General features: G+C 42.6%; 1 protein-coding gene across 1 annotated transcript in view; it reads left to right on the forward strand.

Moving 5' to 3' along the window:
* CIT (citron rho-interacting serine/threonine kinase) overlaps positions 1-19,328 on the forward strand; it is a 1,023,678-nt gene that overhangs the window by 854,830 nt on the left and 149,520 nt on the right. Inside the window, 1 exon segment of the mRNA XM_030217566.1 lies at positions 2,545-2,637. Within this exon segment, the coding sequence (XP_030073426.1) occupies positions 2,545-2,637 (93 nt within the window).

Raw genomic sequence — 19,328 nt, forward strand, 5'->3', positions numbered from 1 at the left:
AGGCATTATAACATCCTCATTTTTGTTTTCCATTCCTTTCCTAATAATACCTAACATTCTATTTGCTTTCTTAGCCGCAGTTCTTCCCTTCATCTTCCTTGAGTATTGACACATAGGATTATTTGCAAAAGCTTAGAACTGTCTTAAAATGCCTTCATAATTCTTGCTCACACCTCCACTCAAGTAGTACGTAGTCGTCTTCTAGTATAATCTGTTTTTTTTCTCTTTCCATTACATGTTCAGTGGTATGTTTTCACTTCCCTTCTTTTTAATCTGAAGTTTCCCAGTTATGTGTGCAATCCTTTACTCCTTGCCTTCACTGTACCGTAGTATTGACACCTGGGATACAAGCGTCATAAAAATAGTCTTAGACTACTAACCACCTTTCTATCCTCAGCTTGGAATTCACCTATGTGTCTAGCTGATTATATCCTGTATCCATGGAGAAAATGGTGTTACTTACCTTTAACAAAGGTTCTCTATGGACAGTGGGATAAATCAGCCATACAATCCTCCCTACTCTCCTCATGGTTGAAGTTAGCCTAGTTATTGTATGGACTGAAGAGAGAGGTGCATGAGTCACTCAGGAGGGAGCTCCCACAGATGCCCCAGGTTGTTGTTCTAGGCAGCTCTTATCCTTGGGAGTGGGGATCTGGTCTGGTGCCTTCAAGATGATGTCACCTCATGTCCGGGTGATTTATCCTGTTGTCCTTGGAGACCTGTCATTTACAGGTAAGTAACCCCACTTAAGAAGTGGGAAGTTCATAACTTCTTTTCCCCAGCCTAACCTGCCCCTTTTGTCACCCACTTTTTATGTTCCTAAATTTAAGAGTTTAGTGACATTTTCCACATAAATTTAAGCACTCCGCCAAAGAGGCCAATTTAGGAACATAACTCTCAAATTCAGAAGCATAAATCCTTGGAATATGAGGCATTAGTTTGTAATGCCTTTCTTAGACTTTGTTCAGGTATTATTCATCTATAATTCTTTCTAAAAATGTAGGTCCTATAATATATGAAGTATTATATGAAGTATTTGTTAACATTGACATTTTAGAAATGCAGATACAGATGTTGATTTATTATTTCCAGACTTTTACAAGAAACATACTGTTTATTAACTAGAATAATACGAACTCTTCAAAATACTAACGTGCTGGTTTCATGGTTCAGTTGCATCCTGTTTTGATCTTTTTCCTAAGTTTAATTTCATTCTACAGAAATAAGCATATCAAGGGAGCTTCTTTTTTTTTTTTTTAAGAGGAATTTAGCAAACATGTCCTTAGGAGCAACAAATTGAGATTTGGGAAAATTTAGTAATCGTAAATTCAAGTTCCTTGACAAATTTTCCATATTCTCTATTTTTCTATATAATAACATACGATCTCCTGCAATATGGGCTTGTTGCTGAGTTATTTTTCCTATTTGTGTTTCCAAGTTAGTTTGCTTTATCAAAGCTTCCTCCACTTGTCCTTTTAAAGAATTTATCTGTGAAGAATTATTCAAGGATAATGTTATAAATGATGTACAGACCTTGTGAAGAGACTCCAGGGCCGTCCAAATCGACTCCAGTGAAACCTCTTGGGGTTTAACCAGAGGCTGTATTGCCATAATGCAAGAAGTAACTTCTTGTGTAGCTGTTTCTGGCCTTGCCTCAATGGTTTCCCCCGCTGGAATATCCAGTGTTCGCTGGACTCCCTGGGCCAGCCCCAAGTTCACCTCAGGCATCGCAACCACCTCCGGGGAGCGCCACTCCTTCGATACCACGCCAATACCAGGGTTCGGTACAGCTCTTCCGGGTGCGTGCGGAGGCGGGGTCAAAGGTCCCAGCGGACTGAGAGACAGCTCGCTCTCCTGAGCGGGGCTCTTCCCTGCCCTGCTAATGGCAGCGTCCGCGATCGGGGTAGAAACCAAAAATGCAGACAAGGACTGCTGTCCAGGTAAGGGGGGGATTTGCTTCGGGAGGGGTGGCCCCCTTGGCTTCCCCTTCCTTTTCGGCATTAGTATGAGAAAAAGAACAAGGATTAGAGCGAATTTCTGGGAGCGTCCTTGCTACACGTCCTGCTTGTACGCCATCTTGAATCATTTCTGAAAGAATTTTTTTTTATTTGATATACCACCATTTGACCTGGTAGTGTATTATTTCCTGTAGATTATACTTGCTAAATTAAAATTTCATTCCTGTTTTAAAAAATGGGTGAACTTGCATTGAAGTTTAGGGTTTCACTTTTGGAGATAGGTAAGAGAGAGAATCTTTATGTTCAGAGACAGTGTTGTATCCAAGACCCACAAAGTTTCTATTGACTAACCCAGATGCATTTTTATTGAATGTGCTCCTGTTTAAAAACTGAGTCAGAACCAGAGAAAAACTGAAATGTAAACAGTGAACTTAATGATGATGTTTCCTTTAAGCGCCCTTGGAAAAATATTGAACAATTCTTTTCATTGCTATTAATTCTGTAAGGATTTTGGTTATAAACAGTGTTTTCTATGAGTTGTCACTGATCCATTGCTTTCTCTACCTTTTCTTCCACTGTTCTTCAGATTGAGAATGGACTATGTATTTGTGCAGCCATGCCAAACAAAGCTGTTATTCTGCGCTATAATGAAAGTCTCAGCAAGTTCTGTATTAAAAAGGTAAGTTCACTTAATATATCAACATTTCTGAAGTTTGTATGTTTAATTTAAAAAAAATAAGTCTATTAAAATTATTAATGCTGTTTTTGCATTATAAGTTCAGTTAAGTAACAGCAAAAGAAACACTTTTCAGCAACTCAGTACATAAGTATTGCCATACTGGGAAAGACCAAAGATCCATCAAGCCCAACATCCTGTTTCCAACAGTGGCCAATCCAGGTCACAGACACCTGGAGAGATCCCAAAAAAGTACAAAACATTCTATACTGCTTATCCCAGAAATAGTGGATTTTCCCCAAGTCCATTTAGTAATGGTCTATGGACTTTTCCTTTAGGAAGCCGTCCAAACCTTTTTTAAACTCTGCTAAGCTAACCGCCTTTACCACATTCTCTGGCAACGAATTCCAGAGTTTAATTGCACGTTGAGTGAAGAAACATTTTCTCTGATTCGTTTTAAATTTACTACATTGTAGCTTCATCGCATGCCCCCTAGTCCTGGTATTTTTGGAAAACATGAACAGACGCTTCACATCTACCCGTTCAACGCCACTCATTATTTTATAGACCTGTATCATATCTCCCCTCAGTCACCTTTTCTCCAAGCTGAAGAGTCCTAACTACTTTAGCCTTCCCTCATAGGGAAGTCGTCCATCCCCTTTATCATTTTCGTAGCCCTTCTCTGCATCTTTTCTGCAAAATATACTTACAATTTTGCAGCCTTTGTGTACCATCCTCCCTATATTGTATACACATGGACTGATTCTATGCTATTCTTTATTATTATTATTATTATTATTTGTTGCATTGTATCCCACATTTTCCCACCTATTTGCAGGCTCAATGTGGCTTACAATATATCGTTATTGGTGGATAGTGGAGTGGAGGATAACAATTAGTGTTACATAGAGTACATGGATGGCATAATAGAAATTTAACAATTGGATAAACAAGAAATTAATTAAGCAGATATAAAAGTGTGTGATCACTTATCTGAATAGAGCAAGCAAAGGGATGCCTTATTCTCCTACATATGTAAGGGGCATCACTGTCTATGAGCACTACCTTTCCCACATACAATATGGGAAAGAAAGTGTGAGAATCAGTATATTGGTGTTGTATTTGCTGTGGCTGCATAGGAGAGCTGCCAGACACAACTCGGGCAAAAGCATTTGCCTCACAGCAGATGTCAGCTTAGGGCATATTGAGGTTGTTGAGCTATATAGCTTCGATAGTACATCAACTAACACATCTCAAGATGAGACAAGGCCAGTGGACCTTACACTCTCTGTGAAATCAAGACTACTCAAAAGTTGTGAAAAGTAGTCTGCATCACTAAACCCTATGGGGGTCTGTCAGGTAAAAGAATCATTCCAATCTGGTGATAGGAATACCCTTCCAAAATCATCTTGTGCAAATTGCCCTCACAGCAGAAGCATCCATGTAGATGAGTTTTACACTCAAAATCTAGATGTCTCCAGGAGAAACCTCATCAGCTATGTTTTCTGGATTTAGAGTCAGTATGTCGCATTCTCAAGGCTTTCAAGGATTGGTTGGCCAACAAAATAATCCTAATGTGTGGCTCTCTCCTTACTCTCCCTCGTTGTCTCCCAGCATTGATATACATCTGGCTGGGTCACATGGCATTTGTACATCACAAGTCTGAGAGTGAATGAAAGAGGATGCTGACTCACTGCCCTTTCCTTCCTTACCTGAGGGATTAAGCAGCTGCAGCAAAGTGAAAGAAGACTAGTTGGGCTGACAATTTGAAAAATCAGGCACCTAAATGGCATAGTCCATTAAGCAGCTGCACGCCAATGTGAGTGAAACAAAAGTGCCAAAGGAAAGATTAACATTGCTGCTGTCAATCATCATAGGCTATCGGGAAAAGTAAACAGCCATGTTGCTTCAAGAACAAGAAACAGCTTCCAGTGACATATGAGGCAAACAAAATGTTTGGATGAGACCAGAAATTTGGCTACAATGGCTAAATAAATTGACTAACACAACAAGAAGGCAGAAGAGTGAAATTCTGATGCTGTGTGGTTTGTTGCTTTACAAGCGAATAAGCAGTTATGATAGTCTGTATGACAGCTTCGTATGTTCTAAGGTGTATTGGTATCTGATGTTATATTTGAGAGCTAGAATGGTGAACACATCCATTTTGAAGACTCCTGAGGCAGGCCACTGTGGCTGAAACATGAATAAAATTCTTGCTTGATTCACACATCATCTAGCTGTACCTTTTTTGGTGTCACCTTCGCTGTGTTTGCTTGACTTGTGCTTTGCGAGGGACTTTGTTCTTCTGTTTTCTGTCAAACTGTGCAATATACGGCAATGACATTAGACTGCCAGTTATTAAGCTTGTGTTTCTACCACCCAACACAACTTCTCTCCTTCAGCTGAAGGATCAGAGTGTATTAACCAACTTCAAGATGCATTAGAGTGCTGGTGCTGGGCCATCTAACGGGCACAATGGATAACGATTCAAACATAGGCAAGCAAGCTACTGAGACAGCTTGTAAGGTCATGCTGCTGGACTCATTACACATACAGAAGAAAGTTTGGCATCATGTACCCAGATTACAATTGCTAACTGCTACAGAAGGGATAACTTTGTGAAAGAATGTTATGATGATGAAACTCCTGCAGCCTCTGTGGTGAGCATAGATGAGCTGCCTGTGGATCTCCCAGCTGGAATGAATACTGAGGAGTTTGATTTTTGTGTGGCAGTTGGCAAGGACCTTCAGATATTGGCCGATGTGACTGATGCAGAGACTGCTTAAACCTGCAGTTTGCAGTTGAATATGCTGGAGACTTACGATGAGCCAACGGCAGAAAGTTTGCAGTGAGCATGATGTAAGACCTGTGACATTTGCTGTAGCAATACAGACATTGTGAGGGCTTATCATGAGAGTAATGGGTGCCAGAACTGTGAAATTTTTATGACATGCTTTACCTGGTTTACAACGTGAATAGACAGAACACTGTACAGAAAACTAGTACTGATTTTTTTTCTCCCTTTTGACAGACTACTAATGACTTGAGAACAGTTGCACATAAGTTTTAATGATGTTTTTAGAAAATTGTCTGTGCCTAATATCTGTAACTATATTTGTCATTGTGAGGCAGTGGCGTTCCTAGCCTCGACGACACACAGGGCGGATCGCCGATGCACCCCCCTCCCGGGTGCACGCCGCTGGGGGGGGTGCCGCGGCGCGCACCTGTCGGTTGCGAGTTCGCTGCGCTAAATTCTCTCGTTCACTGCAGCTCCCTCCCTCTGCCCCGGAACAGGAAGTAACCTGTTCCGGGGCAGAGGGAGGGAGCTGCAGCGAACGAGAGAATTTAGCATAGTGATTCGAACTTGCAGCCGACAGGCGCGCGCCACGGCATCCCCCAGCGGCGTGCACCCGGGGCGGACCGCGCGCCCCCCCCCCCCCTTGGTACGCCACTGTTGTGAGGACATTTTTGACTGTCTAATAACAGTAATACATAAATTGTGCTACATTTGCTCTGTGTGGTTACTGAAATTATGTTATTAAAGGGGTGCCATTGATTATATTCATACTCTGGTTATGTGCAAGTTATACTTTGGTCCCGAGACCTTACACTTAACCAGAGTGCACTTTGCTTGCATTTCCCACTTGCTGCTATCACGTGGGACCTCCTCAGTCTTTAGCAAAGCTTACACAGAAGACAGCTCCTATGGTAGGTGGGTGGACTTATATCCTGCTGTTCACACAGAACACCCACTACAGGTAAGTTAACATGGTTTTCTGAAGATAGAAAATCCTCCCAGCTGGAGCTCTCTAACCATATGTTGCCTTCAACAAAACAAAAGGGAAAGCACTATATGGAAAGGTGCTGCAACAAGGAGACACCAATAAATGGTTTTGTTTTGTTTTTTTACAAAAATCCGTTCAAACCTTTACAGAGTTTATTTTAAAGGCAGCCTGGAAATGAATCAAAAATGGGCTTAAGGGGAGTGAAGTTGGATTTTGATCCCCAGAGAGAGTCTGTAAAACCACTTAGCCAGACCTACTATATGTTATGAATATATGGACTGAAGTTCATGTTGCAGTCCTGCAAATCTCTTCCACCATTGTAACCATCTCTTTGACATTGAGCCTTGACACGACCTCAAGAATTAGGCCTGCTTGGGCATGGGTAAAGGATTGTTGTTATCTAGCATATTGGACAGAGTACACAGTAATGACAGTCCTAGGTTTACAGGAGTCAAAACGACAAAACGCTAGGTGTATTTTCTAAGGACTTTAGTCTGCTCCAAGTAGAAGACTAAGGCATGGTTTTAATTCAAAATGCAAAACATTCACCTTTGTGGATGTATGATAAGGCAGAAATGTTGGAATGAAAACTAACTGGTTAAGATGGAAATCTGGAACTAATCACTAGAGCCTGAAGCTCACTAACTACATGAAATGACTGCCACCAAAATAAGACTTTTAGGTCAGAGTCTAATGGCTCAAACAGAACTTTAGCCAATTGAATTAAAACAAGCTTGAGATCCCAAGACATAGCAAGTGGCTTGATAACGAGGCTGTCAACAGAAGCAAGTTCTACATACATGGATAAAGGCTGTTGATACCATTTACATGGTAATGGTAAGTGCCAGTTTACACTAGGGGAATTCTAATAGAGTTTTCAGACCTGATGCAGAAAGATGTAGAAAGTACTCGAGCAGTTTTTATGTGGGACAGAAAAAAAGATCTAAGGATTTTCTAGTACAGCAGCTGGCAAACTGCTGTTATTTGATACAATATGATTGTTTCATGGTGTCCTTCCTGGAAGCCAAGAGGATTTTCAAAACACAGACAGGTTCAGAGCAGCTACTGTCATCCTCTCAACATACAGGCTGTGAGGGAGAGAAATGTACTGCGTTCCTTGAAGTTGCATGATTAGTGCTGAGGAATACTCCAGTTTCATGGGTCATCTTATGAAAAGTTCTAGAAGACAGAATCACAATTGTCTCAGCCAGTAGGGGGCTATGAAAATCTGAGTTTCAGAAGAGTCTTTGCTAGGAGCAGAATTGTAGGATGTGTGTACAGAACACCCTCCCCCAGTCTGAAAAGAAGATATCTGATACTAGTTCTGACCCAGTTCTGACAGTTTCCTATCACAGGAATTAAGAACTTTATCCTCCCGGCGGGACACTTGTATATCATGAAGCTAGGAGCCAATGAGGGCAGGAGGGGACAGTCCTGGAATACACAGGGTGGGCTGGCCAGTTGGTTGATTGTACATCTAAACAGAGTGATGTTGCCAAGGAAGCCAATCAAAAGATTGCATTTAACGGAGCATCAGCTTATAGATGGTGCACCAAACCAAAGTAAGTCATCATTGAAATGAATGGAAAAAAAATTGGGACTGAAGTATGATCATGCAGGTAAATGGAGTATGCTTTTATCCAATGTGCACTGTATATGTGGTAGTGCCTCTTAAGAGCTTCCAGATGTATTCTAAACTGAAGAGGCTTCTCTATGTGGTATCCATCAGATGACATCATTCAGATATAAGGACTTGTATCTCTGTCCATAGCGAACTCCTACAGGTAAGTAACTTGATTTCACATAGGAACCGTATATTCAGTCCTTTTGGCATACTTGAAGTGCGCATGCCTTCTTATTTAGTATAGTATCTCATCTTCGCAGGAGTATGTGTACCCCTACTCAGTTTAACACTTAATGTATGTGCATCCAGCCATCTGCTCCTTTATTCAAAGAGTATGTCTACCTTTAGAACTTTTGTCCGTGAGCTACATTTACATTAGCAGGGGAATGTGTCTTCTGTGTAGTTTATTCTGCAGGTGTGTTTGTGCTCCCAGATACAGTATACTGTAGGAACATATAGCCCTGAAGCCCCATATACACACTCTTTTTCACGGGTATATCTGTGGGGTGTGGGTAATATAGTAGATAAGGGCAGATACAGGCTATTCTACTAAATAGGTTTGCCAGGGCAATATCTGCTGCGCATTGCAAGTTATATTGCTCACGGTTTCTTAGAATCACAGCATTCAGGTTCTTATTTTATTTGGCTGAGGTATTCCTGAGTTTCCCACTTTTCAGTTTGATGGTGTGACCGCATCTTATATACATCATTCAGAGAGTTTTTTAAGCTTAAAACTCTCCATTATTTGGCAAACTTTTGAGTCCCACTAATTTTCACACTGTCATGCAGGCTTTTGTTTTTTTCCTTTATTTGAATACTGTAATGCTCTTCTGCTAGGACTCCCCATATATTTACTTCAATGTTCTAAGTTGCTCATAATGTAAATGGATCATTTTTATTTGTAGGGTACCTCATTTGATCATATTTCACAAGTCCTGAGGCCTACTACATTGGCTCCTTATTGTGTGGAGAATTTGGTGTAAAGTTTTGATTTTGATTTTAAAGCTTTGCATGATAGTAAGCCCCTACCTTATATTTATAGACCAGCATGGCTTTATGTTCTACACGCTTAGGCCATAGGCCCATAATCTAGAGGCCACCTGCTTATTGCCCAATAGCAGTACAGAGCTGGTTTGTGCAACTTGATGATGATGTTAGGTATTATTAGGAAAGGAATGGAAAACAAAAATGACGTTATAATGCCTTTGTATCGCTCCATGGTTCGACCGCATCTCCAATATTGTGTTCAAGTCTGGTCACCGCATCTCAAAAAAGATATAGTGGAATTAGAAAAGGTACAGAGAAGGACGACGAAAATGATAAAGTGGATGGGACATCTTACCTATGAGGAAAGGCTGAAGCGGCTAGGGCTCTTCAGCTTGGAGAAGAAACAGCTGAAGGGAGATATATAAGTACATAAGCACTGCCACGCTGGGAAAAGACCAAAGGTCCATCAAGCCCAGCACTCTGTCTCCAACAGCGGCCAATCCAGGCCCCAAGAACCTGGCAAAACCCAGAATTTAATACGATCAATGGACTTTTCCGTCAGGAATCTGTCCCAGACCCCCTTTAAACCCAGCAAGGCCAGCTGCCGCCACTACCTTCTCCAGCAATGAGTTCCAGAGTCTAACCACACACTGAGTAAAGAAAAGCTTTCTCCAATTTGTTTTAAACCTACCACATTCTAATTTCATCTTGTGTCCCCTAGTTCTATGATGGAGGTCTATAAAATAATGAGTGGAGTGGAACGGGTAGACGTGATTTGCTTGTTTACTCGTTCCAAAAATACTAGGACTAAGGAGCATGCAATGAAGCTACAAAGTAGTAAATTTCAAACGAATCTGAGAAAATATTTCTTCACTCAACATGTAATTAAACTCTGGAATTCATTGCCAGAGAATGTAGTAAAAGCAGTTAGCTTAGTGTGGTTTAAAAAGGTTTAGATTGCTTCCTAAAGGGAAAGTCTATAGACCATTATTAAAATGAACTTGGGGAAAATCCACTGTATATTTCTAGGATAAGCAGCATAAAATGTATTGTACTGTTTTGGGATCTTGCCAGGTACTTGTAACCTGGATTGACCACTGTTGAAAATAGGATGCTGGGCTTGATGGACCTTCGGTGTCTGTCCCAGTATGGCAACACTTATGTTCTTATGTCTTCTCCGGAGATATATAGCAGGAGGCAGGCAGGAACTGAAGGGTCCATCGGTGTACGAAGAGCTGGAGGTGTAGAGGAGATAAGATGGAGCTTTATGAGCTAGGAAGCATGAGAGAATATTAGCTCAGAGCTGGTGAGGTCACCAGCCTCAATTTTTGGACCACAGGGGTACTGCTTATATATCATTTCTTGCTGTAGCACGTGGTCCTGGAGTTAAAATAAACATCACCCCATGTTTCGGACTCTCTGACCTGGGAAAGTACTGGAACATCTAATTGGCATCAGCAGGAGCGGACTGACAGTGATGAGGGCTCCTGGCAATAAGGATCAACGCCCCCCATCCCACTCAGATCAGTGGTTCTGCATCTGTTCATTTTTGTTACTATTTGCTTACTCTATTAATTTGTATGCACCACATACTTGTAAAGTCTCCAAAGCTGTTAAACAGTCATTTACGGCAGCAGAAGTGAGCTCAGTTCACTAGAGGTTTTTGCAGTCCTGTTTATGATGCATGTCTTTCGTCCTTTTGTAGCTTTTGGGCTATTCCTTTTCTACTGCAATGAGAATCAGTCATTTTAAATGGCTTTGTGTGAATATTGATCTGAGCCTCGATTTACAATCTTAATTTCACAAGTACACTGTGTGTCCTTAGTGTTATCAAATATTTGTATACAGCATACAAATTTTTCATAGGCAGCCAAACACAACCTATACTGGCAAAGTAATTTGAAAGCATATTTCTTACAGGCTACTTCCTTTAACACGTACTCAAGGAGATTGTTCATTGTTTTCAAAATCAGAGTCAATTTCACTTTCACCCTCACTTTCATCTTCTAAAGAGTTCTCTCTGAAGGTGTTGTAACTAGATGCAAAAGATACAAGCCTTCTTGAAGTGCTATTGTGTCTACCTCAAGAATGACTTCTGAAATTATTCTCAGGACAGTCTTCTCAGGGTTGGCTTGAACTTCATGGAATCTGTGTCAAAACTGAAATTTGTTTTGTAAATATCTGCATGAGATGCATATCTTCTTTTCATTCTCTCAAGGCAGCATCAACGATATATGTGACATATTCAAAAGTTTAAGTAGGTCACATATGCCTTTCAGGTTTGGAACTTCTGTTTTGATGAATGTTAGGGAAGCTGGTGCTGAAATTTATATCTTCTGCTGATAGTTTGTCATTCACAGCATCAGTGGTTTTGTTGGAAATCTGGCATATGGTGGTGAAATCTCGAGAAATTTTGTCAATTTGTGTAATAGCATCATTAATCATTTGCCAGGCCCTGCATCATATATCAAGTCCTGTGGACTGTAAGGTACTCAGATACAGGGGTTGTAATGTCAAAGATTTGGATGAATGTGAATGCCACCATATCGTCTCAAATTTACAAATATTCTTACGCAGCTTCTGTGCTTCATAACACACTGAAAATCTCCAGATTCTCTTGACATTTTTCAGGATTATAAGAAGATCTGAATAGAATTCCTTGATGTGGTCTCCAAAACTCCCGAAGAGTTTTTGAAGGGCTCTTGTTCTACTAGACCACCTGGCCTGTCCAATATGTTCCAATTTACAAAGCTTGGAACTCTCAATCTTGACCTTCATCCTTTTGTAGGACATACTAAAAAAGTGTAAACTCACTTAGAAGTCCAAAAAGACTTATTGCTGGAATATATACACTGTGCATGTGCTTAATCACAGATTAACACCGTGCACATAACACCAAGTGTGGATGTGACTAGGTCATGCTTGTTTCATAGTCTTGTAATCCAAAATACATGCCACTCATATTGAGTGCTCCATCAGATGATTCTGCTATGCAGTGCTGCAGATTTGTGCCAACATCTGATAATGATTCACCCAGTAATATACCACTGGATTCACTAACATTCACAAGACGGATGAGTCTCTCTTTCTCCTTGTCACCAGCATCATATTGAACAACAATTGCACACTGGTCATGAGCAGAGATATCTTGTGTTGAATCTATTTGTATTGAAAATGGACCAGCCTCTTTAACTTCCTGGGAAAAGTTTTCTTTGGCCATGTTCCCAATAACAGTGAATACTTTGTTGACTGCTGTTTTTCTGAGGAAAATTACAAATTTGCATCACATTTCCTGTTCTAAATTACATTCTGTAGATGTTCCTGAAGATCTGGATTATAATCAGCAAGAAGCTCACAGCTGCCAAGAAATTTCCCAATTTGTTTGTTTTTTTTAATTTACAAGAAGTCTTTATTAACAGTTCAGCCATGAAAGGAAACATACACATCTCCAATATCATTCTCTTATCTTACATAGACAAATGTATAGTAGCGATGAAAGAGAAATACAAGCAAAACAGCCTGTCCACCAGCCCAAACACCCATAATGTAGCTAAGTGAGACTTCAGAACTTTTTTTAGAATATTTTGTACTAAAAGGTTATCCCTCCACCCTTCCCCCCTCCCCAACCCCCCCTGAACAAGAAAGTATAGCCATTCTCCTACCCAGATCACACATTATTCAAACAGAACAATGAGAAATGAAAGGTTCCCAAATGGTCTCCCATTTATGCCTCTGGTGTCTACACTCTGCTAATAGGCGCTTCATTTCACAAATATACCACATCTTGTTAAGCCACTTCGTCAATGAGGGTACAGTTGACTGTTTCCAATTCGCAGCAACTATTACTGGGGCTGCACACATAGCATGCCATACCAAACTGACCTGAGAAAATGTTAACCCAGGAATCTTCTTAGGAAAAAAATTGGTGCCCAAGGAAGTGAGCACCCCAGTCATTTCTGCAGTTTACTATATATTGTTTTCCAGAAAGCCTGAATATTTACGCCGTACCACTATATATAACCCATTCTACCAGTTTTACCACATCCTCTCCAACACATGCCCGATAACACTGGTAGATGCACCAAAGACGAGCAGGTGTTAAGTACCATCTAAATTAAAACTTTTACAGCATTTTCCTTTACAGGGCACATAGAAAGAAACCCTTGCCGATGCCTTTTCCTTGGCCTCCCACTCGTCATCTCTCAGCTCAGATCCAACTCCCGCTGCCAGTTGTTTTTTCTGTGGAGAAATGTAAATTTGAGATTGTGTGCAAAGATATTATAAAAACAGGTTATCAGGCCTCTAGTGGTCTTGGAATCCTCACATAATCCTCCAAGAAAGAGCTTTCCCATATGATTACTGAGCGGATAGATGCTGTGCACAGAGAAAGTGAGAGATCTGGATATATCCAGATTATAGAAGGATACTTCACCACTAGGGCAGGAAAAGTTAACATGGATTCTTCCTCAAGCAGTTGACCCCCAAGTTTTAAGACCCTCATTATACCAGCGAGTGAACACACCCTGCATATTCGCAGGAGGAAAAAGGGGGTTGAAAGGTACAGGCGATAGGTGAGATGAGACATGGTCCTGGTGTGGAAAGAGGCTATTCTAATAATAGAAGGTAGTGTAGATGAAGGACAGAACCCGCCCCCCCGGGATCTATGCGTTACTCAGAAGCCACATGAGTGCACCCAACGGTCTAAAGCCTAAAGAAAATTGTTCCAAGTGAACCCATAGTTTATGAGGGTGTGCATGGTACCACTCTATTGCTGCATATGCCTACTACTTAGCAACTACTTAGCATTTCTATAGCGCTGCCAGGGTTACGCAGCGCTGTACAAGTTTAAACACGGGGAGGGACAGTCCCTGCTCAAGAGAGCTTACAATCTAACGGTAACAGACTACGTAGTCAGTGTAGGTAACAGGAATGGGGAAGGTGGTTAGGCGCCAAAAGCAAGGGAGAAGAGATGGGCCTTGAGTAAGGACTTGAAGATGGGCAGGGAGGGCGCATGGCGTATGGGCTCAGGAAGTCTGTTCCAGGCATAAGGTGCTGCGAGGCAGAAGGGGCGGAGTCTGGAGTTAGCGGTGGTGGAGAAGGGTACAGATAGGAGTGATTTGTCCTGAGAGCGGAGGTTACGGGTGGGAACATACGGGGAGAGGAGGGTAGAGAGGTAATGGGGGGCAGCAGATTGAGTGCACTTGAAGGTCAATAGGAGAAGCTTGAACTGTATACGGTAGTGGATTGGGAGCCAGTGAAGCGACTTGAGGAGAGGGGTGATATGAGAGTATCGGTTCACACGGTAGATAAGACGTGCGGCGGAATTTTGGACAGATTGAAGGGGGGATAGGTGGCTAAGCGGGAGGCCAGCGAGGAGAAGGTTGCAATAGTCAAGACGAGAGGTAACGAGCGAGTGGACGAGGGTTCGGGTGGTCTGTTCAGAGAGGAATGGGCGAATTTTGCTAATATTGTAGAGGAAGAAGCGACAGGTCTTAGCTGTCTGCTGGATATGGGCATAGAAGGAGAGGGAGGAATCGAAGATGACTCCAAGATTGCTTGCTGAAGAGACGGGGAGGGTGAGGGTGTTGTCAACAGAGACGGAAAGTGGGGGAAGAGGAGAAGAGGGTTTGGGTGGAAAGATAAGGAGCTCAGTCTTTGCCATGTTCAATTTCAGATGCCGGTTGGACATCCAGGCAGCGATGTCGGAAAGGCAGGCTGAAACTTTGGCCTGGGTTTCGACTGTGATGTCGGGAGTGGAGAGGTAAAGCTGGGTGTCATCGGCATAGAGATGGTACTGGAAACCATGTGATGAGATCAACTAGCCTAGGGAAGAGGTGTATATCGAGAAGAGAAGAAGTGGTCCAAGGACAGATCCTTAAGGAACCCCAACAGAGAGCGGGACGGGGGTGGAAGAGGAGCCATTAGAAGATACTCTGAAGGTGCGTTGGGAAAGATACGAGGAGAACCAGGAGAGGACGGAGCCCTGGAACCCAAATGAGGACAGTGTGTCAAGAAGTAAATTATGATTGACGGTATCAAAGGCGGAGGATAAGTCGAGGAGGATGAGGATGGAATAATGGCCTTTGGATTTGGCGAGGAACAGGTCATTGCAGACTTTAGAGAGTGCTGTTTCTGTTGAGTGTAGTGGGCGAAAGCCAGATTGAAGCGGGTCGAGGACAGCCTGAGAGGAGAGGAAGTCAAGGCAACGGCTGTGGACAGCACGTTCAAGTAATTTGGAGAGGAAGGGTAGAAGAGAGATGGGGCGGTAGTTGGAGGGACAGGTGGGGTCAAGTGATGTTTTTTTGAGAAGTGGTGTGACTACTGCGTGCTTGAAGGTGTCAGGGACAGTAGCAGTGGAGAGAGAGAGGTTGAGGATGTGACAGATTGAGGGGTTAACTGTAGGAGAGATGTTGGTAAGCCTGAGCTGCCCTATAGTACTAGTAAATATTAGGGACTCCCAGCCCTCCCTTCTTCCTTCTTGGAGTGGAGGAGTAGCCTAGTGGTTAGTGCAGTGGACTTTGATCTTTGGGAACTGAGCTCGATTCCCACTACAGCTGCTTGTGACTCTGGGCAAGTCACTTAACCCTCCATTGCCCCTGGTGCAAAATAAGTACCTGAATATATGTAAACCACTTTGAATGTAGTTGCAAAAACCTCAGAAAGGCAGTATATCAAGTCCCATTTCCCTTTCCCTTTCCTATCTTGATAAAGAAATGACTGGGATAAATGTGGGTGTCCACCAGCCCAAATGAAACGTACAATATGATCTTGTAAGTTGGAAAGGAACCTCCTAGGCATCTTCAAAGGGAGCACCTGAAACAAATACAGCAGGCGAGGTAAAATATTCATTTTGTCAGTAGCTATTCTACCAAACCAAGAGAGAGTCAAGTCCTCCCACCTTTCCAAATCTGCAGAAAAGGTTCTAACCAGGCCCGAGTAATTAGCAGAAAATAAGTCAGAAAGACGCGGAGTCAAGAACACACCTAGGAAGCAGATTCTCTTAGTCGCCCAGCGAAAGGAGAAGGAGGTTTTCAAAGAGTCCATCAATTCTGTGGGAAGGGTAACATTTAGGGCCTCTGATTTAATCATATTGATTTTGAACCCCGATACCGCTAAATAGTCGCCAGTGGTTTGCAAAAGGTTGGGAAATGTAATTAAAGGGTGAGTCACAGACAACAATATGTCATCAGTAAAGAGTGCCATTTTGTGTTCTCTCCCTGCAAGGCAAATGCCAGAGATGTCAGGGTTCAAACGCGCTTTCACCGCAAAGGGCTCCATAACTATTGCAAACAGCAAGGGAGACGAGGGACATCCCTGACGAGTTCCTCTATGCAACATGAACAATTCAGAGTTGCCCCCATTAACTTGAACACAAGCTTTAGGAGAATGATAAAAAGCCTGGATCCAGCCACAAAACAGGGGGCCTATTCCAAAACCTTCCATTACCTGGTACATAAAAGGCCAGTGGACTCTATCAGAGGCCTCTGCATCCAGGCTGAGTAGGCACATAGGTTTCTGATCTCTTTTAGATAAATACATGAAGTCCACCACTCGCCTAAATTGTCCATAGCTTGTCGCTGAGGTACAAACCCCACTTGATCTGGGTGTACGAGCGACGGCAGGAAGGAAGCTAAATGATTTGCTAAAACGTTTGCTAGAATGTTGACAACTGCATTCAAAATAGATATCGGTCGATACGAGGCACATTCAGTATGATCTTTATCTGGTTTTGGTATTACTGCGATCCAGGCCTCCATCATTGAAGGGGGTAAGGTCGCTCCAGTTCTGATCTAATTAAGTAAATCTGTAAGAAGCACAGCCAGTTCTGGAGCAAACCTCCTATACTCATTTGGGAACCCATCTAAGAAAGGAAGTGTTGATGCCCCTGTATAAGTCATTGGTGAGGCCCCATCTGGAGTATTGTGTTCAGTTTTGTAGGCCGTATCTTGCTAAGGATGTAAAAAGAATCGAAGCGGTGCAAAGAAAAGCTACGAGAATGGTATGGTACAAGACGTATGAGGAGAGACTTGCTGACCTGAACATGTATACCCTGGAGGAAAGGAGAAATAGGGGTGATATGATACAGACGTTCAAATATTTCAAATATTTGAAAGGTATTAATCCGCAAACGAACCTTTTCCAGAGATACGAAGGCGGTAGAACGAGAGGACATGAAATGAGATTGAAGGGGGGCAGACTCAAGAAAAATGTCAGGGAGTATTTTTTCACGGAGAGAGTGGTGGATGCTTGGAATGCCCTCCCGCGGGAGGTGGTGGAGATGAAAACGGTAACGGAATTCAAACATGCGTGGGATAAACATAAAGGAATCCTGTTCAGAAGAAATGGATCATCAGGAGCTTAGCCGAGATTGGATAACAGAGCTGGTAGTGGGAGGTGGGGCTGGTGGTTGGGAGGCGGGGATAGTGCCGGGCAGACTTATACGGTCTGTGCCAGAGCCAATGGTGGGAGGCGGGGGATAGTGCTGGGCAGACTTGTTCGGTCTGTGCCCTGAAAAAGACAGGTACAAATCAAGGTAAACGTATACACAAAAAGTGGCACATTTCTTGGGCAGACTGGATGGACCGTGCAGGTCTTTTTCTGCAATCATCTACTATGTTAAGTGACTTATGCGAGGGGAGGCCTTTAATAGCCTTTTGTATCTCTAATGGTGTTACCAGCTAGTCCAGGTCTGTCGTCTGTGCAGGGGTTAGTGAGGGTAGTTGCAAGATGCCAAGTACTCGGTAATAGCCTCTGGAGTAGGGTGATGCACCTGTGAATATAAGGCTTGATAAAACTGTCTGAAACGTAGACATATCTGAGTAAAGGTGTTCAACAGGCTACCCTTACCATCTTGGATACGCACTATTGTGCGATCAACCTTATTTCTCGCTTGCGACATGCTAAGTTCCAAGTAAATGGAGTCTAAACTTGAAGCTTAGACCGCGTAACTCCTACATTATTTGGGGGGAACCTCTTTCCTTATGACTGACCTCCAAACAATGAAGTTTTATCCAAGCAACTTGCTAGCCGCAGCCTTTCGAGGTGGGCACACTTACTGGCATCCCAAACTATATTTAGAGGGGTCCCGAGTCAATACTGGTCTCCAAGTATTCTTTTAACACTTTCCTGTAACCCCCCCACCCCATCAGCAATCCTGTAAACAGTTGCTATTCAAAGTCCATCTTTTGTTTTTAACCTCTGCCCTAATGGATGGCAAAGAGACCCATATCGGCACATGATCCGGTATAGTTATGCTACCAATACCACCTCCGGCCCCCTCTCAACTAACCTAGTGTCCCAAAAAAATATAATCAATGCATCAGTAAGAATCGTGCGTAGGAGAATAATAGGTGTAATCCCGGTCCCATGTGTGAGTAAGTCACCATATGTCTAAGGTTCCCAAAGAGTGTGATAGAGAGCCCAGAGCTAAAGATTGCTTGGTGTCCACAATGGGGGAAGCCCATGTATGATCTAGGGTCGGGTCCATCACTGCATTAAAGTCCCCTTCCAAGATCAAAGAACCTTGAATAAATGAAGAAACGGAGTTCCACACACGAGCATAAAAGGCCTCCTGGTGGTCATTGGGAGCATATATCGATGCTAGGGTAATATCCACTTCATCAATGGTAATGTGTACAAATAGGAAGCGCCCGCCTGGGTCCCGTTTAAGCTTAATAACTCAAGCTGGTATTGAGGATTGTATCAATACAGCCACTCCACATTTCTTAGAGGATTCAACAGATGAGGTAAAGTAGGCAGTTGGATAACTGGACTGAGAGAGAATCCTTTCATGCACTCGTCAAAGATGTGTCTCCTGCAAAAATACAATATGTGATCTAAGCTGTGACAGTACTTTGAAGAGCTTTTGACGTTTCTGAGGCATGTTAAGGCCTTTAACATTATAAGACATAACCTTTAGATCAGCACTTATCATTTAGTAATAATACATGACATGCCCTTATTTGCATATAATTCTAGGTGCCTATTTATCATAACACAATGAACCTCTCGAACTGCAATGTTGCATACTCTTCTTTCCCAGCACAAGCCCTGCCACCCTCCCTGCCCCACCCCACAATATTCACCAGACAGAGGACACATGACCCCTGAATGGGAATTCAAGGAACTAAGCCACCATACCCCAGACAACCCATCAACATGCACCCCCCCCCCCCCACACTCCTAGCACACATCCCCACACTCTGACACCAAAGAATTTTATCCCTCCCCACCTATACATATAGTCCACCATTTAGCCCTATCCACATCCTCACACAGCCACACTCTAAATACCAAGT

The sequence above is a fragment of the Microcaecilia unicolor genome, chromosome 11, assembly GCF_901765095.1.
Source record: "Microcaecilia unicolor chromosome 11, aMicUni1.1, whole genome shotgun sequence".
Lineage (NCBI taxonomy): Eukaryota > Metazoa > Chordata > Amphibia > Gymnophiona > Siphonopidae > Microcaecilia > Microcaecilia unicolor.